Source organism: Palaemon carinicauda, chromosome 10 (genome assembly GCF_036898095.1).
Source record: "Palaemon carinicauda isolate YSFRI2023 chromosome 10, ASM3689809v2, whole genome shotgun sequence".
Taxonomy (NCBI): Eukaryota; Metazoa; Arthropoda; class Malacostraca; order Decapoda; family Palaemonidae; genus Palaemon; species Palaemon carinicauda.
The window spans coordinates 138,068,687-138,094,858 of NC_090734.1; the positions used below are offsets into that span (position 1 = coordinate 138,068,687).

A 26,172-nucleotide genomic window follows, 5' to 3' on the forward strand; every position below is an offset into this window, starting at 1 on the left:
CAACTCCCTTAACTGCCCCCAACACTTTGCAACCTTCATTCACTCTCTGACGTACATCTGCTTCCACTCCACCATTTGCTGCAACAACAGACCCCAAATACTTGAACTGATCCACCTCCTCAAGTAACTCTCCACTCAACATGACATTCAACCTTGCACCACCTTCCCTTCTCGTACATCTCATAACCTTACTCTTACCCACATTAACTCTCAACTTCCTTCTCTCACACACCCTTCCAAATTCTGTCACTAGTCGGTCAAGCTTCTCTTGTGTCTGCTACCAGTACAGTATCATCCGCAAACAACAACCGATTTACCTCCCATTCATGATCATTTTCGCCTACCAGTTTTAATCCTCGTCCAAGCACTCGAGCATTCACCTTTCTCACCACTCCATCAACATACAAGTTAAACAACCACGGCGACATCACACATCCCTGTCTCAGCCCCACTCTCACCGGAAACCAATCGCTCACTTCATTTCCTATTCTAACACATGCTTTACTACCTTTGTAGAAACTTTTCAATGCTTGCAACAACCTTCCACCAACTCCATATAACCTCATCACATTCCACATTGCTTCCCTATCAACTCTATCATATGCTTTCTCCAGATCCATAAACGCAACATACGCCTCCTTACCTTTTGCTAAATATTTCTCGCATATCTGCCTAACTGTAAAAATCTGATTCATGCAACCCCTACCTCTTCTAAAACCACCCTGTACTTCCAAGATTGCATTCTCTGTTTTATCCTTAATCCTATTAATCAATACTCTACCATACACTTTTCCAACTACACTCAACAAACTAATACCTCTTGAATTACAACACTCATGCACATCTCCCTTACCCTTATATAGTGGTACAATACATGCACAAACGCAATCTACTGGTACCATTGACAACAAAAAACACATTTTTATGAATAGAACTTACCTGGCAGTTATATATATATAGCTGAGTCTCTGACTGCGGCAGAATTTAATCGAAAATCGCGGCAACCGCCTTGTGGTGGTTGTGTGGTTAGATGGTTAACAACCCTTACAGGGTGGTACTTGGAATCATTCCCATTTTCTATTCCTCAGATTATCTCTGCCAGCCGGATCGACAACATAGTTGGTCCGCCTTTCAGAGTTTTTCGGATCGCTTTCCCTTCATCGCCTTTTTGGACTTCGTTTTTGGTGAAGTACACTGTGTTGGGATTTGGCAATCGTGTTGTTTTTGTTTTTTGTCTTTTTTCCTTTATTATCATGAGTGAGAAAATTCATTATTGTGTTTGTGCGAATGATATTTGCAAGGTGAGGTTGCCGAAGGTTTCGGTTGACCCTCACACTATCTGTATGGGTTGCAGGGGCTTTGAATGTGCTTTAGATAATAAGTGCAAGGAATGCGAGGTTTTAAGTGATGATGATTGGTTAGCTATGAAGCGCTATGTGCGCAAACTTGAGATTGATAGAGTTAGAAGAGCTAAATCAAAGTCTGCTAGTGAGCCTAGCTTAGATTTATCTATTGACCCTTTGCTTGTAACCCCTTTGGAAGGTATTCCTTCCCCAAATGTAGTGACTCCTGCCCCTTCTACAGGACCTGTGCCTACGGATGACCCTGGGTATGCTAAATTAGCTGCTGAATTGGAGGCCATTAAAGCACAGTTGGAGGCCTTTAAAGGTAAGGGTGTAGGTGAAATTAGTGCTTGTGAAAGTACAGTGGAGGTGGCGACTGATCGAATCTGTCATACCCCTAGGTCTAGACCTCTACCAAGCTCCCAGGACCAAGGGAGAAGGTACGTCGAAAGCCGAAAGGGGTGAGAGGTGCTTATCCTCGGTCAGTCGTCGCCTCAGACAGTCCTGTTGCCATCTCCCAGGCTGCTCTTGACCGCCGTAGGAAAGGCGTGTCGGATACGTTTGTGTCTTCGCCTGATCGTTCTCCCAGACGTAATTGGCGTTACGAATCAAGACCAATGAAGAGAGGGTGGAACCGGGACGTGCAGTCTCGCTCTCCCTCTCCCGGTTCGAGTAGCAGAGACCCTGATCCTTCGGAAGACGATTTCGATGTTCCTGTTAAAAGGGCGAAACTGAGAGTCCTTAGCCCAGTTAATCCTGCTAGACTCCCTGCTTCTTCTGCCAGCGCTCCCAGTCAAGCCGTACGACAACTGCCGTCTTCGGCACCGCGAGAGCCAGCGGAGGTTGCTAAAGCTTTCATGGTTGTTATGCATGAACAACTTTCATCGTTAGTTAAAGCTTTCAGCCACCCTTCTCAGTCCGTCAGACGTAAGGACGTCTCTTTGCCTGTTAAGAGATCTTCTTCTAAGAGAGATTTTAGTATCTCTCCCAAGAAACCTCTGCGCACTTCGTCGGCCGTACGACAACGTACACCCTCTTCATCGGCACGCTGCCAGGAATTTCCTTCCCCCCTCTCCCGGCGCCAGGACGATACTGCCTCTCGTTCTCGGCGCCGTGACGATTCCGTTTCCCTTTCGAAACGCTTGGACGTTACTGCCTCGTTTCTTAGGAAACAGGATGAATGCAGTCTGCATTTTCAAGGGGACGGCAGCCTGCATCTTCAGGACGCTTCCGTTTCTCGTCATCGTGACGATACTGCCTCTCGTCATCGTGACGATACCGCCTCTCGTCATCGTGACGATACCGCTTCTCGTCCTCGTGACGATACCGCTTCTCGTCCTCGTGACGATACCGCTTCTCGCCGACTGGATGTTAGCGGCGCTCGGCGCCAGGATTCAAACAGCTCTCGCTGCCAGACTGCTGGCCCCAACTCTTCGGGATGTTATCCTTGAGCAGGACCTCGAAGATATTTCGGAAGAGGAAGAAAAACCTGCCGACTCTTCTAGCGATTACAAGGTTCTTTCTCGCTCTCTTTTGGAACTTTATGGGGAGGAATTTCAACCTTCGGCCCCTCGTTCTCCTCAGTCTCAATTTACCAGGAAGAAAGCTACTAAGTCTTCGGCCTTCATCAAAATGAAACTTTCAATTTCGGCCAGGAAAGCTCTCGCTAAAGTGGATGATTGGATGAAGGAACGGAGACAAGCTGTCAAGACCACCTTTTCTTTTCCACCGTCTCGGCTCGCTTCCAAGGCCGGTATGTGGTATGAGACAGGGGAACCTTTGGGGTTAGGAGTGCCTTCCTCCTCCCAAGGTGACTTCTCGGCTCTTGTGGACTCGGCAAGAAGGCATGCTTTAAACTCTGCCAAGGTGATGTGGTCCATGTCGGAGCTTGATCACCTCGTCAAGGGAATTTTCAGGGTTTTCGAGGTTTTCAGCTTCCTGGACTGGTCTCTCGGGACTCTGGCCAGGAAGTCTGAACTCCTGGAGGACACAAAGGACCTGACGAGTAGCATGTCCTGCATGGACAAAGCTCTAAGGGATGGAGCTAATGAATTGGCTTCCCTTTTCTCAGCAGGGGTCTTAAAGAAGAGAGCCCTTTTGTGCTCCTTCACCTCTAGATCTGTGACTGTTGCCCAGAAGTCGGAGCTACTTTACGCCCCTTTTTCACGTCATCTTTTTCCTGAAGCTCTGGTCAGAGATATCTCCCTTTCTCTGGCTCAGAAGGCTACTCAGGACCTTTTGTCTCGGTCGGCTAGAAAGACCTTACCTGTTGCTCCTGCTCCCCTGAAGAAGGAGGAGAAGAAGTTTCAACAGCCCTTTCGGGGCAGGATCTCCTCGAGAGCGGATTTTAGGGGGAGAAGACAAGAGTCAGGGCCAAGGACCAGCAGGGGTGCGTTTAGGCCCCTGTCCAAAAAATGAGATGGAAGTCCTCCAGACACCAGTAGGGGCAAGACTGTCTCGTTTTTGGCAGTCTTGGAAAAGGAGAGGGGCGGACACCTGGTCCCTCTCAGTCGTCAAGGAAGGTTACAAGATCCCCTTTTTAAAGAAACCACCTCTCTCAGACTCTCCCCTAGCCTTAGTAGCTCAGTACACCAACGCGGGGAAACGAGAGGCTCTTCTGGAGCTAGTCGACCAGATGTTCGTCAAGGGAGCAATAGAGCCAGTTCAAGACCTCGCCTCCCCAGGCTTTTATAATCGCCTGTTTCTGGTTCCCAAGAACTCGGGTGGATGGAGACCAGTCCTAGATGTCAGCTCTCTGAACGCCTTCGTGGAGAAAACAAAGTTCTCCATGGAGACGACTCAGTCAGTGCTGGCTGCAGTTCGTCCAGGAGACTGGATGGTTTCTCTCGACCTGCAGGACGCTTATTTTCACGTCCCCATTCATCCGTCTTCGAGGAGATATCTGAGGTTTGTGTTCCAGGGCAAGTGCTTCCAGTTCAGGGCACTTTGCTTCGGTCTCAGCACAGCTCCCCAAGTTTTCACCAGACTAATGGCGAATGTGGCAGGCTGGTTACACCAGGAGGGGATAAGGGTCTCCTTCTATCTAGACGACTGGCTGATCCGGTCACAGTCGAAAGAGAAAAGTCTGGAGGACCTAATGAAAACTTATACGATCACTCAGGACCTGGGACTCATCGTCAACTGGGGGAAGTCTCAGACCGAGCCGAATCAGACTATTCTTTATTTGGGGATAGTTCTGAATTCAGTTTTTTTTCAGGCTTCTCCCTCCCAGGAGAGGCAGACCAGGTGCCTGGACAAAGTCAAAGACTTTTTGAGGAAGCAGGAATGCTCAGCGAAGGAGTGGATGAGTCTGCTGGGAACTCTATCCTCCCTGGAGCAGTTTGTCCCTTTGGGGAGACTGCACCTAAGGCCTCTGCAACACTTCCTCGCAAAGGTTTGGAACAGAAAGATCCAGGAGGACACTTTTTCTTTTCCCATTCCGACAGAGATCAAGGATCTTTTAATGTGGTGGCTGGACCCAGCTCTGTTGGGAAAAGGGATCTCCTTGTTCAAGAAGAACCCCGACCTAGTGTTATTCTCAGACGCGTCCGAGTCAGGCTGGGGAGCAACACTAGGGAACAAAGAGGTCTCAGGTATTTGGGAAGGGAGTCAGGTCAGTTGGCATATCAACAGGAAGGAATTGATGGCCATTTTGTTAGGGCTCAAGGCCTTCAAAACCTCGGTGTCGGGAAAGACTGTGGAGATCAATTCCGACAACACCACAGCTCTCGCGTACATAAGGAAGCAGGGGGGAACTCACTCCCTCTCTCTGTTCTCAACTGCGAGAGAGCTTCTCCTCTGGGCGAACGAGAACGAGACCCAGCTGTTGACAAGGTTTGTTCAAGGGCAGAGAAACATCAGGGCAGACATGCTCAGCAGGAGGGGACAGGTCCTTCCTACAGAGTGGACTCTCAACCCGCATGTCTGTCGGAGCCTCTGGAAGTTGTGGGGCAGACCAGTAATAGACCTTTTCGCCTCCGGTCTAAACAAGAGGATCCCCAACTACTGCTCCCTAGTCCCGGACGAGGAAGCTGTTGCAGTGGACGCCTTCTTGATGGATTGGACGGGGCTGGACATGTATGCCTTTCCCCCGTTCAAGATCATCAATCTGGTTGTCAGGAAGTTCGCTCTCCTCGATTCGGGGCGAATGATCCTAGTGGCTCCATTCTGGCCTGCGAGGGAATGGTTCACCGAAGTGGTAGGGTTACTGATGGACTTTCCAAGAAGACTCCCGGCAAGTCCAGATCTTCTCAGACAACCCCACTTCAAGAGATTTCACCAAAACCCCCTCGCTCTCAATCTGACTGCCTTCAGACTGTCGAGAAGCTCGTTAGATCTCGAGGCTTTTCGGCACAAGCGGCGAAAGCTATTGCCAGGGCAAGGAGGATCTCTTCACAAAGAGTCTACCAGTCAAAGTGGGAGACCTTTAGAGCTTGGTGCAGGAGGCGCAAGGTTTCCTCGTCCTCTACCTCTCTAAGCCAGATTGCAGACTTTCTTTTGCACCTCAGGCAGGATGCTAAGCTGGCTGTATCTACCATTAAAGGATACAGGAGCATGCTCTCAACCGTCTTTAGGCATAGAGGCTTAGAGTTATCTCAGAATAAGGACTTGCAGGACCTCATTAGGTCTTTTGAGACAGCAAAGCAGGTGCACTTTAGACCCCCTTCTTGGAACCTGGATGTGGTGCTTAAGTTTTTGTGCTCCAGGAAGTTTGAGCCTATCTCGCAAGCTTCTTTGCGAGATGTGACTAAGAAAACCCTCTTCCTTTTGTCAGCGACTGCCAGGAGGATCAGCGAGGTCCAGGCAATCGAGAAGCGTGTAGGCTTCACCCTAAATGTAGCGGTTTGTTCCTTGAGGTTCGACTTTCTCGCCAAGAATGAGAACCCTTCGAAACCCTGGCCTAGGACTTTTGAAGTCCCTAACCTCACGAATCTAGTAGGTCAGGAACAGGAAAGCCTCCTCTGCCCGGTTAGGGCTCTCAAGGCTTATTTGGCCCACACTAAGAGCGTGAGGGGTGCTTCCAACTCCTTATGGTGTTCAGTGAAGGATCCTCAAAAACTCGTCAAAGAACGCTTTGTCCTTTTTCCTGAGGTAAACTATTAGGGAAGCCCACCTCTTTTGTGAGGAAGAAAACTTCGCCCTGTTAAAAGTACGGGCTCACGAAGTAAGGGCCATTGCTGCTTCGCTGGCATACCGGAAAAATATGTCAGTTAAGCAGATCATGGACGCAACGTTCTGGAGGAGCAACTCTGTCTTCGCTTCTCATTACCTCAGAGAGGTAAGAGTGGACTATGACAAGTGTTATACCTTGGGCCCATACGTAGCTGCGGCTTCTGTATTAGGCAAAGGAGTTACTACCCCCACTCAACCTTAGTTTATGTACTTGTATATGGGTTTGTGTTTTTTATGGTTGTCTGAGGTCCTCGTCCTGTGGTACGGTTCCCTCAGTCCAGATAGATAGTTTATATCTATTTCTGCAAGGTTAGATGGTTAGCTTTAGTAAGGTTGCAGGTTTTTTTTATATGGGAAGGTAGTTTTCTGAAGTCTAGTCAAGTTGTTGGTCCTACCCCTTTGACAGACTCGATTGAGTTGTTTGCAGCGTAGCAGGTCTACTCCTGGCTGAACACTCCTAAGGGAAAGCGACTCTAGAGGCAGTTACCTTTGAAGTCAGCTACCTTAGCAGGTAAGGAATCAAGGTGTTTGTTCTCCTACAACTCTTTTGTTGTTTCCCCAACTATGTTTTTCTGTCTGTTTCCCTCCTCCAAATGTGTGAATCAGCTATATATATGTAACTGCCAGGTAAGTTCTATTCATAAAAATGGAGTTTTTATGATAAAACAAAGTTTTATGAATACTTACCTGGCAGTTATATATATATTTTAAAGCCCACCCACCTCCCCTCAGGAGACAGGTCGGGCAAAGATAATATCTGAGGAATAGAAAATGGGAATGATTCCAAGTACCACCCTGTAAGGGTTGTTAACCATCTAACCACACAACCACCACAAGGCGGTTGCCGCGATTTTTTATTAAATTCTGCCGCAGTCGGAGACTCAGCTATATATATATAACTGCCAGGTAAGTATTCATAAAACTTTGTTTTATCATAAAAACTCCATATTAAACAATCTCACCAACCATTCAAGTACAGTCACACCCCCTTCCTTCAACATCTCAGCTTTCACACCATCCATACCAGATGCTTTTCCTACTCTCGTTTCATCTAGTGCTCTCCTCACTTCCTCTATTGTAATCTCTCTCTCTTTCTCATCCCCCATCACTGGCACCTCAACACCTGGAACAGCAATTATATCTGCCTCCCTATTATCCTCAACATTCAGCAAACTTTCAAAATATTCCGCCCACCTTTTCCTTGCCTCCTCTCCTTTTAACAACCTTCCATTTCCATCTTTCACTGTGTCTTCAATTCTTGCACCAGCCTTCCTTACTCTCTTCACTTCTTTCCAAAACTTCTTCTTATTTTCTTCATATGACTGACCCAGTCCCTGACCCCACCTCAGGTCAGCTGCCCTCTTTGCCTCACGTACCTTGCGCTTTACTTCCACATTTTGTCTATAACTGACTCATAATAAAGGTCTAGCCTATCCCTTTTACTCAGTGGAGGAGCAATAGCATCCCCCAGCGTGACGACTAGACGACAGTTCTTTACCGTTCCAGAATATCTTGACATTTTCTCCCCAAATCAGTCACAGGGACAGGAGAAAGGGAAGGTTACAAATTCTGACCATGCCAGGACAACTCTCCGGAGAGGGAGAGCTAGGGTAACGACTAGTAGATGTAAGGGAATGTTTGACATCCTCCTCTTCTCAAGAATGATAAAGGTCAATCAAGACCAGACAGTACCCCCCTAAAATGCTCTTTCTTGGACGCAGTTGTAACACGAGGATCTGGTAGACTCGTGTTAGACAGATGGAAGTTGAGTAGATGGTCCCACGTACAGAGTCCCTCTTGAAGTACAATCCTGGTGGACCACCATAGGGAACGGAGAGAAACGATCATGACTTCTTTTCTTTTCAGGATGCTTTCATGGAACCACTATTGCCTTCACAGGGACTGGGATGGTGCTGGCCCCCCTTAGTTTATCTAGGTGGAGGAGTCGTGCACTTGACTTGCAGCACCTCGTGTTCCTCTGATCGGATAAGTGGAGGGTAATTACTGTAGGTACTTAGGAGCTATTGCATAACCCAGCTTTGCAGAATGAGCTTGTATAGGGTGATGGCAGGAAGAGGGGGGGCCGGGGGGGGACATAAAACAGAAGACAACCAATGCGGCCTTAAACTGCATATCGGGAAACACACCACTGACTTGTGGTATGACATACACGGCAGTGGGATATGGGATGGGGGACGCAGCACTGGTGGTGTGGCGGATGTCTCGCACTCCGCTGGGTAATGTAGAGGTACCATGTGATCCTCTCTTGACTCTCCCTCTTTGATGATTGATTGCCACCATCATACTGGCACTGCAGTCTCGGAATTGTCAAGTAAATGAATGCGGTGATTATCCCTCCCCTGGCGCCTTACACATCGAGGGATTTGAGGTGATGATTTCTTCGACTTGACTTGATCATTCCAAAGTGGGCCACACATCGTGAATGGGAAGCCATACTTCGTAAACCAAATTGAAGATAAGTTGTGAAGAAAGGCATTGGAACTACCTGGCAAAGTTGTCATTCTGGGTTGTGCTCCTGCGCATGTTCAATAGTGCTTAGTACAGTATAATGCTCTGATGCTTAGTACAGTATAATGCTCTGGAGAATGCTCAGTAAACCTCAAAGGCCAACTCGTGTGTATAACCTGAGTACTCTTTTTGAGATCCTAGGTTAGAAACGAGAAGATGGACAGTCCAGAGCGTTGAAGGGTGGCGATATCTATGTCGCTTCTCGGCCAGCGTCCGGCGAGCTTTAGTCTGAGCATGTTCAACGAATGGAGACAAGGTAGTAGCAAGAGGATCTGCTTCCAGCTTAGCATCTTCTTGCTCAGTATAGGTTGGTAGAATCCACATAGAGATAAACCTGAAGGATCACATGATCGCTGTCCTTCGTTGGCTTGCCTGGTGGCTAACTCAATGACAGAGGGTCAGACAGGAATTTCAGGAATTAAGAAATCTAGGCGACTTCCTCTCCAACTCCAAAGCAGATGAAAGAAAATAATGATTTTTATGAATAGCACTTACCTGGCAGTTATATATATATATATACTGTAGCTGAAATCTCTAAATCGGCAGAATTTTTCAAAACGAGGCAACCGCCTTGTGGTGGTTGGGAGGTAGGTGGTTACACCCATCACAGGGTGGTACAAGGAATCATTCCAGTGTTCAAGACTTCAGTTCATCTCTGCCGGCTGGATCGAAAACATCGTCGGTCCACCATTGAGAGTTTTTCTAATCATTTTCCCTTCTTCGATTTTTGGACTTCGTTTGGTGAAGTACTAGGGATTTGGCAATCGTGTTTTGTTATTATTATTGTACTATTTACTTTGTTTATCATGAGTGAAAACTTAATTTTCGTGTTTGTGCGAGTGATGTATGTAAGGTGAGGTTACCGAAAGTGTCGGTTGACCTTCACAGTTTGTATGCAGGGGTTTTGTTTGTGCACTATATTTTAGGTGTAAAATTTTTAATCCTGATGCAGAAATACGTTCCGCCAACTCTAAGACGTCACAGTCGTGTGACGTTATCTTCATTGTATGACTTGCAAATTCTCTTTATTTGTTTTTTCTTGTAAAGAATGGGAGGAATTCCACTTATATAAGTTTTTTAACTTTTAATGTAAAATTTTAAAGAAATATTTGTCCATTTAGTATTCGTTCTTTAAATTATCGATCTAATTTCATAGATTAAATAGAACTAGCGTATGGTTAATTTACGCTGTTAGTTCTCATTACTATCGATGCAGTCCCAACATGCCTTGGTAGCGTTCTTTTCGATATGGGAATTAGGTCTTCCTGTCAACAAGAAGAGTCTCTTCTGACACCAGGACGCTCAGCACCACGTCTTTTAGAACGTTCAGCGTCTCGCTCTGTTAACCTCTCGGCTCCACGTCTTACAGGACGGTCGGCGCCATGTCTTACAAGACTATCGGTTACTCACCTTCCTGGATGCTCAGCTCCACGTCTTACAGGACTATCGGCACCACGTCTTACAGGACTATCGGCGCCACATCTTACAGGACGATCGGCGCCTCGTCTTTCAGGACGCTCGACATCGAAGTTCTAGCATGAGGCATGACATTGAACATGAGACTCTAGGACTTCGTGATGACACTAGTCGAATCGTATGTCAAGATCAAGGACGCCTTCCTTGGATCTAGAAAGTTTTTTTTTTTTCGAGCGAGGTTTGTTCAAGGGCAAGAAACATCGGGGCAAACATGCTCAGCAGGAAGAGACTAGTTTTTCCCACAGAATGGTCTCTCAACCCGCAAGTCTGTCAGTTTCTGGATGTTGTAGGGCAGACCTGTAACAGACCTTTTTGCCTCCAACTTGAAGAAGAGGATCCCCTACTGCTGCTCCCTAGTCCCGGACGAGGAAGCTGTAGCAGTGGACTCCTTCTTGATGGATTGGACGGGGGTGGACATGTATGCGTTGCCCCCGTTTGAAATCATCTATCTGGTCTTCAGGAAATTCGCTCTCCTCGATTCGGGACGAATGATCCTAGCGGCTCCATTCTGGCCTGCAAGGGAATGGTTTTCGGAAGTGATGGGCATGTTGATGGACTTCCCAAGAAGACTTCGGCAAGTCCAGATCTTCTCAAACAGTCCCACTTCGAGAGGTATCATCAAACCCCCCTTGCTCTCAAACTGACTTCCTTCAGACTGACTAGAAGCTTGTCAGATCTCGAGGCTTTTCGGCACAAGCGGCGAAAGCTATTGCCAGAGCAAGGAGGATCTCTTCACAAAGAGTCTACCAATCTAAGTGGGAGACCTTTAGAGCTTGGTGCAGGCGGCGCAAGTTTTCCTCAACCTCTACCTCTGAGCCAGATTGCAGACTTCTTCTTGTACCTCAGACAGGATGCTAAAGCTGGCTGTATCTACCATCAATGGATACAGCAGTATGCTCTCAACCGTCTTAGGCATAGAGGCCTAGAGTTGTCCCAAAATTAAGATTTGCAGGACCTCATTGGGTCTTTTCAGACGACGTAATAGGTACTCTTAAACCTGGATGTGGTGTTTTAAGTTTCTGTGCTCCTAGAAATTTGAACCTATCTCGCTAGCCTCTCTTCGAGTTGTAATGAAGAAAACCCTCTTCCTTATGACTCTAGCGAATGCCAAAAAGGTCAGCGAAGTCCAGGCGATTGAGAAGAGGGTAAGCTTCAATTAGGATAGAGCAGTTAGTGCCTTAAGGTTCATCTTTCTCGGAAAGAACAAGATCCCTTCGAAACCCTGTCCTACGACGTTTGATGTCATTAACCTCACGAACCTAGTGGGTCAAGAGAAGAAAAGACTCCTCTGCCCAGTTAGGTCCCTCAAAGCATTTTTGGCTCACACTATGAACGTGAGCTGTGCATCCAACTTGTTATGGTGTTCGGTGAAAGATCCACCAAAAACCCCTGTCAAAGAATGCTTTGTCTTTTTTCCTGAGGGAAAGTATTAGGGAAGCCCACCTCTTATGTGAGGAGGAACACTTCGCCCTGTTGAAATTACGGGCTCATGAAGTGAGAGCCATTGCTACCTCTCTGGCATATCAGGAATATATGTTAGTTAGGCTATTCATGGATGCAATTTTCTGGAGGAGCAACTCTGTCTTCGCTTCTCATTAACTTAGAGAGGTGAAAGTAGACTTTGGCAAGTGCTATACCTTGGGCCCATACGTAGCTGCGGTTTCTGTATTAGGCAAAGGAGTTAATAACCCCACTCTGGGCCCATACATAGCTGCGGTTTCTGTATTAGGCAAAGGAGTTAATAACCCCACTCAACCTTAGTTTATATGCATGTATGAGGGTTTGTGTTTTTATGATAGTCTGAGGACTTCGTCTTGTGGTACGGTTCCCTCAGTCTAGATAGATAGTTTATGTCTATGTTGCTGGGTTAGGTGGTTAGTTTTAGTAAGGTTGCAGTTTTTATTATATGGGGCAAAGGTAGTTTCTGAAGTCTAGTCAAGTTGTTGGTCTTATCCCTTTGACAGACTCGATTGAGGTTTTTTGCAGCATTGCAGGCTTACTCCTGGATAAACACTCCTAAGGGAAAGTGACTCTAGAGGCTGTACCTTTGAAATCAGCTACCTTAGCAGGCAAGGAATCAAGGTGTTTTTATCTCCTACAACTCTTTTGTTGTTTCCCCAACGATGGTTACTGTTTGTTTCCTTCCTCCAAATGTGTGAATCAGCTATATATATATAACTGCCAGGTAAGTACTATTCATAAAAATGGAGTTTTTATGATAAAACAAAGTTTTATGAATACTTACCTGGCAGTTATATATATATATTTGAAGGCCCACCCACCTCCCCTCAGGAGACAGGTCGGGCATAGATGAACTGAAGTCTTGAACACGGGAATGATTCCTTGTACCACCCTGTGATGGGTGTAACCACCTACCTCCCAACCACCACAAGGCAGTTGCCTCGTTTTGAAAAATTCTCCCGATTTAGAGATATCAGCTATATATATATAACTTCCAGGTAAGTATTCATAAAACTTTGTTTTATCATAAAAACTCCATGTTTAGATTTCTTCTTTTTACGGATGAAATTATTTCTTAAGGGAGGAGGACTAATCCCTTTAAGCCATACAAGAGGATTCTGAGGAGCATCTGTGTTCCTTGCAAAATGGCAGTAGATCATTGACTATTGGTACTGGATAAGACATTTGACCTATTATTGACATAAAAAAATTTTAAAACTTTTTTTTTTTTTATTCTTGTAAATATATTAAAGTTTGGTTTCTAGTAAATTTCAGAATATTGGTGTACAATGGTAAGATACTTAAATTTGCCATATCAGAATTTTGTCTGGAAAATTTAGGTGCCAAAATGCCTTGAAAGATAAAGGGTTAAATTCTGTGTTATTGTTGTGCAATGTGTTTGTTTTTTGACGCCACTAAAATCAGGAGGCTTGTACCCTCTGTTAGATTTGTAAGGTAAACTTAGGATGTTTTGTTGCAAGATTTTCAAATTATGAATTCATGTAGTGGCCTTCTTTTATAGTTATTTATATGGACTAAATGGTTTTATATCAAAATGGGTATTTTTTAAACTGGCAAATCCATATTTATATTGCATGACATCTAGAAAATTCTTACAATTTTTCAGCAAATGGAGGTTGTTGAAGGATCCATGTCTTTCAAAATGTGGAGGAAGACTCCTATCCCTTTGGTTCTAAAAATATACATTTGGAATATCACAAATCATGAAGCTTTCATTGAAGGTGAAAAACCAGTGCTGCAGGAGTGTGGCCCTTACATATGGAGGTAATGTGGCTTCTGTATTTTTTATTTTAGACATTTGCATGCTTTTTTTCTTCCTTAATGTTACACTTAGCAAAGGACTGGTATATTTTCTTGTCCCGCTTTAAGTATGTGAATTAGATGCTTAAAAATTATAATTCCAATTTCATTGCCGGACTGGTGATTGAGATCAGGTTATCAGACTACAAGGTGGCAATGATCAGGAAGTCGCACACAAGAAAATGTTAGTTAATAGATAACTGCCAAGCTGGAATACAGCTATAAAAACTGTGTAAACAACCAACAGATAATTTTACACTTATCGGTAGCAGGGAGGCGACTGCTCTCGCCTGTTCACTGACCATTCACTTAGTTCTTGGCTGTGGTTGAGAAGAGAAGTTCTTGCTGGTTGGAATTTTTGGCATAATCAATTTCTACTCTTTCAATATGTTTATGAATTGTATGAAGGGCTTTTTTGTGATTGTTCAGTGGCTTCTTGAATGAAAGACTTATTTCTTCCCAGGAGTTCCTGCAGAGGCTTGGACTACAAACAAAGGATTCTTGGAAGAGTGTTCATAGCCTTTGAGTTTCTTCCCTGCCTGGCATTAGGGACTGGACTCTCGTGGCTTATGTGGTTGTTGTCCTTGGGAAGTAGTCTTTGGTGCCCTTGGAGTTTTATTTTTACCTCTTGAGTGGTTTAACCATGACATCTTGCTTAACTTTGCAATCCTTGAGGTAGGGTGGCCTTGGGAGTGCAAGGGAAACTGAAGTGCCTTGCACGTTGAAGCTGACATTCCCATGAAAAATCCCCCCCCCCCCTGCAGTAGCAGCCCTTCCTTGAAGGCAGTAGTTCTTCAGATTTTCTAGTTCTTCACTTACCTTTCCCCGGGCCCCTCGAGGTAGAATTTTCCACACCAAAGGATTTTCCCCTATTAAGAATTCTCCCCACCAGAGGATTTTCCCCTTGCGAGGTGCTTCTAGAGTTTTACTGCTCTACGGAGCATGCTCTCCCAAGGCTTTACCCTTCTGGAGGTCTTCTCCAGAGCATTATCTCTTCGGAGCATGCTCAAAGGTTCTTTAACCTTGCCAGATCCTCCCTCTTCAGAGAGGGAGATTCTTAATGCCTCTGGTATGTCCTCAGTTTGGGTTGGGACTTCTAGATCTTACTACAGCCGGTGTCTTGCGAGTAGCTACGTTTTCGCCAGGAGTTTCTCCCAGGCACCCTTGCCCTTTGAAAGCACCCTACAGTTCATGCTTCTCCAGACATTCTTGGATTTTCTAGACCTTCCTACAGACTCCTCCAGTCCTTTAATATTGCAAGATCTCCAGCAGTTAGAATTATTTAATGGAATGTAGATGTTACAGTATTTAAACTGTTCGCATATTGAACCTTTCGAAAATCTTTTGGTTAAAGATTTTGGCTAAAGATTTTGCAGCAAATACATTTTTTTCTGTTGGTCTTGGCATATGCTAAACGTACAAGTGAACTGCTAACAGTTTTTTATAAATTAGGCTTTGGAGAAATTAACCTAATGAATGATCTTGTGAGAAAAGGTTTTGCCACATTTTTCAAATTCCCTCTTTGTAAAAAGTTATTGCATCAGAAATTAAGTTGTCCTATGAGAGTTCATGAGTGTTGTTTGGTCAGCACTACAAACATTACAGGTAATGCTCAAAATTTTTTTGGGAATGAGATGTTCTTGTTAAAAGTTGGTCATGAAGGCTAACAAGTAGGAATTTGATAGGTTGTAATTTTTTTACACCCTAATATTTAATTTTGGAAAGGAACTTATCTAGAGAAGACTTCTTTTGCTTTTTTTTTAATGGCATGGAAATATGTTAAATATTTTATGAACATAGCGTGAACTTCTGCGTGGGTGGTGTACCAGCGCAAGTGACTGACTTCGTACTAGTCTTGTTACTACTGTACATGTCCACGAAATGTGCATGTAAAAGGAAATTTCTGCTCTCAAACAGATAAAGTGCTTTCAAACCAATTTGAATTATCATGCTCGTGCTGTATACTGATTTGATCGTATTCAAAGTTAATCATAAACAGAGGTACTACTATATAAATTAGATATACTGTACTGTATAGTATAAACATTTTTTTTTTTTTTTGTGGCTGCTTTAATTCCTGTTAATACAATTTATCCATTTCACTTTGCAATGCCAAAGAGGGAGACACAAGGTACCATTCTTCGCCCTTGGTACCTATCTGTGCACTAAGGTACCATATGTTTTAACGTGGTCAACTTTGACTTGGTTCATTACAAATTGTAAATTGAGCACTGTCTGTATTTATATGAAAATTGAACATGCTTGCATTCATGTTTGAGGTACCCAAAATGGTCCCTTCAACTGACATTGCTGCTACGGAAAGTTTTAGTGGAAAAAGGGCTTAAACCAAAAAGTTTGCCACCCAGTGTTAAAGCTTTCATAATCATTTTTGTTTTAAAGTCTTAAATTTATCTTATTTTATTCAGTATGTTCTATTGTGGTAGAATATGGAATAAGTTTTATTTTACTGCTGTATAAATTTGCAATTTTTTTTTTAGGGAGACATCACATTTTTTGCAAACGATGATTTTTTTTTTTTTATCCACAAGAAAAAAAAACCTTAGTGCTAAATTTTAAAAATTGAAATTTCTCATCTTTCAACTGGTATAAAAAATATGGTGATTAGTATATTTTTTTTACATTTCAGAGAGTTCCATGAAAAGAAGAATATAACTTTCCACAAAAATAATACGGTCTCGTACATGCAACAGCGTTGGTGGGTGTGGGATGAAAAGCTCTCTGGCAATCGTTCAAAAGATGACATTGTGTATACGCTAAACCCTGTTCCCATTGTAAGTAATTGCCTAATCTACACTAAGTTCATAATTTTCAATTCTGTTCTATTGGTGTGACATCCTTTGTCATATGATATCTTTTTCATGTAATTGGAAGTTTCATATTTAGTCAAATAAGAATGAGGAAGTTTAAGATTTTGTTTGAAGGAAAGGATCCTTTAGTTATAGAGTAAATCTACAGTCAAAGCTTTCAAAGATACCAGAGACTGCTATAAATGGTTTTCAATAAGTGTAAAACAGAATAAAGTATTGTATTATTAAAAATCTATGATAGCTCACTAGTTAAAAAGGTCAGTTGGCCAAGGACATAGGATTACCCACTCTTTGAATGCATCTCATTTTTATGTAAGGGTCTTAGTATATACCACTTTTTTTCACATCAGATTATTGGTCTAACTAACAACTCGTGTTTACTGATAACTTAAACTTTCATGCTGCAGATTTAACTTTGCTTCAAACTAAACTTGTGTTTTTTCAGTCTGGTGCGTGGGCTGTTCGTAATAATGCAATATATATAGCGCTGCTGAACAAAGTATTTAATGAAGTGAAAGAGCAAGTTGTCCGTAGAAATACAGTAGATGAAGTGCTGTTCTCTGGGTTTGAGGTAAGTTGTTTGCAATACTATTATTGTGGTGGTTGAACGGTGTAGGTTTTGGTAAACTATCTATTTGAATTTTTTAAAAGTTTATCAACCCTTGCTTGTTTCTCCTTAAAAACAAAATTTGTGGCATTGAAGAAAAAAAATCTGACCTCCTCCAGTATTACTTTCTGAATAGGGGTCCGTTGTACCCAGAGGAGCTGTGGCCAAACTTTAGACTACAATTTAGTACAGTAGTTCATCCTTGTAATAGGTACAAAGCATCAACTTGGTCAAGTGCATTCAGGTACTGAAGTGGAGTTTACAGCAAGGAGGAATGCTTTATCATGCATTTTTTATTGTACAATCTCTATTGATGATGTAACTTGAAACCATACTAGATTCCATGCTGGCAAGATGATTTTTTAAGGTACTGGGTATGATTGAAATGGGAATTTGTGGTTTAAACCATAATGGAAAATGGTCATTTCACAAGTTGATCAGCCAGTCGTTAGCATAAATTTTATATAAATGTCAGGCAGCCTTCAATGTGTAAAGTACTTAATTTAACCTATGAACTCCATGCAGTCCTCTTTTAACTTTCTGTACAGCAGCATCAGATGATTACATTGAAGAGCTATCAAATCTTTTGAAGCATTTTACAATGTTCCATAGTGCTGAACTTAGGTTGTAAGTGTTTCCATAGTTGATATATTTGTTGGAAAAGGTCTGTCAACCTTCTAATGGAAGAATTCTTTCTTTTGCTGACATCTCAATACTTGTGACAATGCAGTGAAGTTTAGCTTTTGCCAATATCCATAAAATTTATCTATTCTCAAAGCTCTGCTCTTTCTATTGAGGTAATCCTACTGGTAAAATAAAGGGTTTCAATGTTTTATTCTGAATCTTGGGTAAAGAAATGCCTGTAAACCAGACAGACTTCTGTTGGAAAGCAAAAGTTTGATGAATAGAATTGTACTTTATTAGTCACTGCATGTATATTTCTATAAAAGATTAGTACATGGGGAAGTCCATGGTATGTCATTTGTACACGGAAGTCACATTGTTTTCACTAGAATAGGTTGTCTAACCTTGTAAAAGTGTAAACTTTATGAAAAGTAGTGTTTTTCTTTAGAGTTGCCTAAATATACTAATAATTTTATTTTTCCATGAATTTTTTTTTTAAATAATGGTCTTTATAATCTTCTTTTGTCCATTTTAGGACCCTGTACTGGACTGGGTTCAGGAAAACGTTGTTGCAGAGAACGGGACTTTCCATCCATTCCTTCCCCTTATGAACCTTCCTTCAGGCATTGCAAACTACCACAAATTTGGCTGGTTTTACATGGTAATATATAGCTTCTAGTTGTTCATTATGAACCTTTTTTGACTCTTTTAAATCACAGAATATTTTGTTTGCGAATTATGGTAATTATTGCAAGGAGATTGTGGGGCAATTTATAGGAACTCTTAAATATACTTTTAAGGATGAAACTTTTTTTTCTTGTCTGTTATTTTTATGCTAGTCTATGATTTTATTAATGCTTATGTGCTGTTTATGGTATAAGATGAGAATCTTTTAATGAAATCAAAATTAACCAGTCACACATTCATACATCTTGCACAGAGGATAGAGTATACACTATTTGAAGTTAAAGCTTAAATTTTAGTGTAAAGGCAAAGGAAAATATCTGATAACATACACAAGTGAAATGTAATGCACAGTATTAACCAGTCAACACACATATAACATAGAATATACACTATTTAAAGTTAGAACTTAAAATTTATTGTAAAGGCTAAGGAAAATTTCTGATAGCATACCCTGGTTTTAATTCTTCGAACCTTGCCAGGTTATCCGCAATTCCTTTGCCTTTACGTTCTATCTTGTCATTTATGTATTAGCTTTTAGTTTCTTATTCCTTGTTCCCATTATTTCTAGTCCTTATTCAATTTAGTTCTGTATTTACTGCAATATTGCGTACTGTATTTTATTCTAATCCAGATTTTGTATATTTAGACGATTTTAATCTACAGGATGAAATTTTAAAAATGTCCTAACCTGTTAAGACACAAAGTACAGCCTTTTTCTTAGTTACTAGTGAAGAATTATTCTTAACAAAATTTGAACTCTTGCATAATATAGTTGCTTGCTTCCACCTTCATTAATTTTTCACTTGAATGCATTGTTTGTTCCAACACTGAGTACTTACCTCGAACTACTTTCTTAGGAGTATCTGGGATCTCCTCCCAACCGACCAGAATTTTGTGTAGTTTCTCCTATCTCCGTTTTCTATAGTGGGTACCTCTGGCGAAGGAATACACGCCATGAGGCGACCCCGGGTCAGAGAGCGTGCTCACCCAGGTCTCGACCTCCAGTAAGTTTCTGGTCGCGTCGTGATTAACATCTCGCCGCGCTCTCTTCACCCAGTGCGACCCTTTGTGTTTCACGCGGTACCCACGTGGTCCCCTCGTGTTCAATCCTTACCTTATCCTACCCCTTCCTCTGTGTCTTTGTGTCAACTGGTGCTTTAGTGTTTCAAATTTGTGTATGATTTCTAATCACGTTAGATTTTGCCCAAAATATAATTACCTAATGTAAATTTGCATTGCACTGTATAAATGAAATGTTCAAGTGTAATTTCAGTGAAACTTCAATAATGTTCAAGTAACTTTTTTGCCATTTTGAAAGCTGTTGGGATTTTCATGAATTGAGGATAATTTGCTTTTGTATCTTGTCATTTCTTTCCAATTGCTTCGTGATGAAAGTTTAGTGGTGTGGGATAGTACACGATGAATTAGTTTGTGGAAACTTTAGTGTGTTATATTGGTTCATGAAATTGGCATGGTTTTTAATAATTTTGCTAATAGAAGATATTTTTATATGTACTTTTGAAGTATTATTTTGTACAAAATTCAGAGTTGTCAGAGAATTTTCTTGTAAATGGCCAAAGGTTGGATATAAAAAAGAAAACTGCAAAAATCAGTGAACTTGAGCTAATGGGACATACAGTAGTAGTATTAGTATGTCTACCCATTGCATTGCAGAGACCGTAGGTGTGACACCCGTCCTCGGTTAAGTTCTTTGAAAATTCTAGTGGAGCTTCTCGTGTAATAACTGGAAATACTATAGCAACATACTGTGTTCATATTCATTCTGGGCAGTAGGCTAGTAGTTAATTCAAAATTTTCTGCCCATGTTAAAGAGGAAAATTATTTCTCACCATATGAGGCTACAAAATGAAAGCGTAATTTTATATTAATGATTCTTACTCTACCCAATGGTAGCGAGGAAGATTTAAATGAGTACATAAGTCCCCTATCAATAATTAAGATTTTTCAAATTAGTACATATATTGTTAAAGTCTCCTATCAATAATTAAAAGAATCTTGAGAGTTAGAACCTTTGTCTAATATGCAGATATCTAAGTACTGTAGGTGTAGAATTTACAAAAATTATTCATGAGGACTTTACCTTAGTTTTTAATATTTTTCTATTCTGAATAAATGCTGACTTTTAATACCGATATCTGCTGAAGGTAAGGTTTTGGATGAGGTGTTTTAATAAGCTCTTCAGTACATTAATATCTTTAGAGTATCTTTAATTTTACCCATCTCATTTTCTATTCATAATTGAAACCTAATTTTGAGCTAGTGATAGAATGACTTCATACAGCAAACTTGATCAGGAATGAATACTATTAAGTAATTATGGTTGGTGTGGGTTGTAAAGATACCTTCTCTTTTCGCACTGAATAAAGCGGCTTTGGTTCAACTCCTCCAAGTGTCTTATGTTCCTTGTATTATTGTTTTGTAGTTAAAAGTAAATTTACTTAAGCATTGGCTATTTTTACGGTTTTAATATATAGGTCTTGTGTTTTCAACATTTTCTTTTTACAGCGGAACATGACCGTGTATTATGATGGAATTTACAACATGATGACTGGCTCAGATGATATCAGAAATGTGGGTAAGTAGCCTGTTTGATTTTTTTTTTTTTCTCGGATAACTGCATGTCTTCACTACTTGCCGTTTCCCAAACTGCCGATTCAAATAAAGGCTGTTGATCTATTGATACCATTATAAAACTGTGCTGAAAATTAGCTTAATCACCACCGCTTAATAAAGTGCTTGGTAAAAATTCTATACATTGCCATAACATCCCCACGCAGTGAAGTTGGCTGTTTCAAATATAGGAATGTTGGCTAAAAGGTTTCTCCTATTCTTCCCTATTGTCTATTTTTCATCTTCATTTGTTATTCATGCATTTTACTGTTAATTTCAGTCTTGTTTATTCTTTATACCCGTATTCCCATTTTTATTCTGTATTTTTGTTTCTGATTCCCTACTGTATTCCCTTTATTTCTTCTTATTCAGTTCCGTTCCGTATTTACTGCTATGATGCTTGCTGTATTTAATCTAACCCAGATTTTGTGTATTTAGACAATTTTACTTAATAAAATTTTAAAAAGTTTCTAACCTGTCTGGCCATGCTAAATAAAAATAAGTTTCATGTTCTAGCACACGTGTCCTTGTTGAGATTTTTAACTAACTAACCATCCTCTTACCTACAGACAGTGAGGTGCAAAAGGTGGTTTGGTTTAGAATAATTTTCTATACTTTTTATTTAATGAAGACTGCACTTTTTTCAAAAAAGCTTTTTAAAGATATAACATGAGAAGATGAAATATGTTTAGTATTACTTATATTTTGTTCCAGTAATAAAAAACCGGTAGTCAGATCTGCTGTTAAAATGTCAACATTAACATACTGTATTATCAGTTCTTAAGTGAATACTTAGAATTCTTGAAAAAAAAATGCCTATTATCCACATCAGAACCGCTGTTAGAAAGTCATAACACTAACGTACTGTTATAAGTTGTTAGCGAGTATTTAGAATTCCTAAAAAATGGCCTGTTATCCACGTAATTCCTCAACTGGGGGCGGATCTTGGAATGTACAGTAATGAGTACAGGCAAGGTGTTAATGCAAGTACTGTATTTTGAATGTTTGTCTTAAATAGCCTATTTGAGTCTTTAGTTAAGAATCTTTACAGGTCGGATTGATACGTGGAACTATACAAGAGAGACCAGTTTTTTCAACCCTCCATGCAACAAAGTTACTGGGTCTACTGGAGAATTCTTCGAGCCTGGTCTTGATAGAGATAAGCTTGTGTTTTATACTTCAGATCTCTGTATGTTAGTATCTCTTGATTATGAATGTACAGACATTTTATTTTTGAACTTGACAATTTTCTGTGAATTATTATGTGGAGGAGTTGATAACCTTTTGATGACCTTTATCTTCTTTCTTTGCTTCCAGGAGTTTGTCTTTACATTATCAGAAGGATGTGAAGGTACAAGGTGTAAAAGCCTTCAGATTCTGGGGAAGTAACCACACCTTTGCTAATAGCTCAATGGTTCCTGAGAATGAGTGCTTTTGTGTAGCTGGCACATGTGCTCCAATGGGTAAGAACTGGAGGACCCTTCAGATAAAAGCTGTTTAGTTTCAAGCATTGAATGCTACTTTAGTGGTTAGAGAAAAATTTGGGATAGATTAGTGTGTTGAAATATTTTTTGGTGGTTTTCACACGCTTTGTTGTATACACGACACCCATAAGGTGATCGCGCGAGGGTTGTAACCTCTGCATTCCATGCTTTTATCTTTCTCTAGTATATTTGGAAGATTTATATTAGAAAAGTGTAAAGAAGGACTTCTTTCACCGGGCATCACAGGTCTCTTCCCAGAAATAGATTTTTCCTTCGTCAAAATCCCTTTTTTGGTCAAGTTAAACTTGGCTGAATCCCTCGTCAGGCTGGAAGGAGCAAGGAGAGGAAAAGTTTCCTTTTGGCTTTTTTTTTTTTTTTTAATGTTGACTACCCCCCAAAATTTGTCGAAGTGCCATGTTAAATAGATAGATGTAGGTCTTTAGATTTTGCCTATAACATAAGAAATATAATTTCCTAGAAAAAAAAAAAAATTATCTATTAAGCTTATACAGTAATAGTCATGGGTTGATCTGTACTGATACTCTATTATAACTGTATTTTATTTTAAATAAGCAGGTAGAAATTTTCTTGCAAGGACATTATTGTTCGTATGATGTATAATCCAATAATATCTCAAAGTAATTTACTTGAAACTAATGAAGAGAAATGGATACAAATTTTGAAGTAAAAGAATAAAATTATTGCCAAAAATTTATGATAAAAGTTGTAACTTCTACAGTATATCCATATCGCAACCTCCACTTCCCAAAAAAGGCTCAACTTAAACTGTGTATAAGATACAAATTTAATGCAAGTAACTGGTAGGAAGGGTAGCTTGTTGTGAAGGTTGAACATTTGGAAAAGTAGCATAAACATTTTAAATATATACAGACATGAACCAATCTCGTGTCTCACAGGCTTAATCAACGCAGAGTCTTGCAAATTGGGGGCGCCAGCTTTTGTCTCTTTCCCGCACTACTTCAATGCAGATCCTTTCTTACTTAACCAAGTAGAGGGTCTTTCACCTAAAGAAGAAAAGCATGCATTTGTCATGGACGTCATGCCAGTAAGTTGATGATATTCTTGAAATATAGATGTGGATTAGGTTTAAGTGAAAGTGGATTTTTTTAACATTTAGAATTGATCCAATGTTTTTTCTGTTTTTTGTATCGTACAGGAAACAGGAGTTCCTCTTAATGTGAAAGCTAGGTTGCAGATCAATTTGAGAGTGAAGCCTTACCCTGGTGAAGGTATAATGAACACACGGAAGATAGAGTAAGTTTAACCAATATAAATTGATATAACTGATTATGTTGTGTAAAATTCAAATTCAAAAGTTCTTGTGGTATATTTGAAAATAAAGTATCTTTGTTTAAATATAGGAATATTGGAAGTATTGATATTTGGTGACTACTATTATGTAAATTGAAGCCTATATGTTTTTATGATGGTTAACACTATTTTTGCACCAAGTTTGTATAGAATATTTATTTTTCTTTCAACCAGCATCCTGAAATCTGTACCAGATATATACCTTCCAATGCTGTGGTTTGAAGAGACTGCAGATGTCCCCCAAAGCATGACCAGACAGCTGAAAGGATTACAGTTTGCCTTGGATACACCCACCATTACGATATGCCTGTCATTTCTCCTCCTTGTTGGGATCATTATCATGACGTGTATAGTTTACTTAGCATACAAGGTGAAATCCAATCAAGAGGAAGAGTTTGATGACAGGTTCCCTCATAGTATTTATGGAAGTACAACTGGGAATCAGTGATTTGATTTTCTACTTGCAAATATGAAAGTTGTCATATTGTTAATTAAAGCTTTCATGATATGAGACTACGTGTTTGTGTCAAAGTGTTAACTATGTGAATGTTATATATTCACTTTGTATATATTCCTCATTTTCGAGGAGGTTTGTTGATTTTGTGTGAAAGAATTTGTGAAAGGAAGCGTGTGCATAGTTTTAGAAGAGAAAATATATCCTGTTAATTTCATGGAGATTTAACTAGCTTTATTAGGACATAAGGTAATCATATTCCATATACTGTAATATAAATAATTTTAGTATTTTAGAATTCTATTAAATGCTATGATTTAATTAGATGTATATATTACTTGCCTTTTATTATTATTTAAATAAAAATTTTGATCAGTGCTAATAAATGAGCTTTAATTAGAGAAAATCTTAAATACAAGCAGGCATCATTATTACCCTCTCAAGTTCCTTCCTTTCTCTTTATAACCAAACCCTGAATTTCCTCAATCATAAATATTAATTTCCATGTAAATTTCTTAATTATGACTTTTTAAAAGTGCAGATTCTTTTTTATCTTTTTCTTGTAAAAAGAACCCTGTAAAAATCTAAGCACAAATAACATGTCCCTTAATTGGATCTGTATTGTTCCCGTAGGGGTAGTAAAATCTGTTTACTTAATGCAGAGCACTGCAGGCATTACATATAGTAAGGGTCTTTCCAGCATACTTAGGCCCCTAGCTGCATTTGCTTTATATGTTCCTACTTATACCTCAGTGTAGCTAGGATTTGGCTAGCACTTGGGTGCAGAAGGGCATCGCAGGCCCCACAACCAATCAGATCTGTGTTGTCATACTCTTTTGTGCCTGTTCGTTTATCAAAGAATTTGAGAACTGCCTGAAAATTTTCAATTTATTCAGAGCACAATAATGTAATGTACTTTTTATATGCTATTCTAAGTTTATTATTCCCTATCAATTTACTGTTGACTTTTTTAATGTAATAGCACCCTTGATTACATTGATCTTTGTCAGACAAAGATTTTCACAGATAGGAATAAACTCCCACTAAAGTAGGTCAGCATGGTAGTAATGGTATCAAAACTTCCAATGGGTCTGGTAAAGAGTAATTGGTAATGCAATTATTTACTTGTAAGAAACCACTTCCACTATTTTTGGAGTTGATTCTGAAAGGCTACTCTGAAATAAAATATTTTAACAAGATTTCACCTGTTAAAGACACTGCCTATCAAGTGGATAATAAAATTGTAACGAATATATTTTTATTTTCCCTTGTTATCTGTAGATGAAAAAATGTTCATAACTGTTCAGTTTTGAAAGGTGAAATTACCTTAGATAAGTGATTATAAAAAGCTTGTCATCTTGAGACTTATAGTCCACTTATAGAATTATGAATTTTTGTTTTCAGTATTCATATTGTTACAGATAACAGAAGTTTATCTAGATCTTTGAATTTGTAGAGAACTTGTTGTTTTAAAGTCTTGGATAAGATGTTTGGTTAATTAGCAATTATTTGTTTTGGTAACTTTTAACTTTACTTAATGATAATTTGCACAGTAATGGCTGAAGCTGCAAAGGGGTGCACGAAAATGACGTTAACAGCAGAATATGAAAAAGTGGAAATGTGTAACGGGTAGACACTGGAGTGCCACATTTGGTGTTTGTGCTGTCTGTTTGTCTTTTCATCTCTAAACTACACTTTCTTTTCAGCATTCAGCTACACCTAC

General features: G+C 40.4%; 1 protein-coding gene across 3 annotated transcripts in view; it reads left to right on the forward strand.

Annotated features, from left to right (window-relative positions):
- The window catches only part of LOC137648818 (protein croquemort-like), a 122,422-nt gene that overhangs the window by 30,262 nt on the left and 65,988 nt on the right, over positions 1-26,172 (forward strand). For 2 of the 3 annotated variants that reach the window (XM_068381977.1, XM_068381975.1), the window contains exons 3-12: positions 13,609-13,766; positions 16,450-16,594; positions 17,076-17,201; positions 18,397-18,522; positions 21,075-21,144; positions 22,231-22,372; positions 22,497-22,642; positions 23,581-23,729; positions 23,841-23,938; positions 24,170-24,666. The exons of the other annotated variant lie outside the window; for it this stretch is intronic. In XM_068381977.1, the coding sequence (XP_068238078.1) occupies positions 13,609-13,766; positions 16,450-16,594; positions 17,076-17,201; positions 18,397-18,522; positions 21,075-21,144; positions 22,231-22,372; positions 22,497-22,642; positions 23,581-23,729; positions 23,841-23,938; positions 24,170-24,443 (1,434 nt within the window). In that variant the 3' untranslated portion in view covers positions 24,444-24,666. Of the gene's footprint in view, positions 1-13,608; positions 13,767-16,449; positions 16,595-17,075; positions 17,202-18,396; positions 18,523-21,074; positions 21,145-22,230; positions 22,373-22,496; positions 22,643-23,580; positions 23,730-23,840; positions 23,939-24,169; positions 24,667-26,172 lie in introns of those variants that run through there. 3 annotated transcript variants of the gene reach the window in all.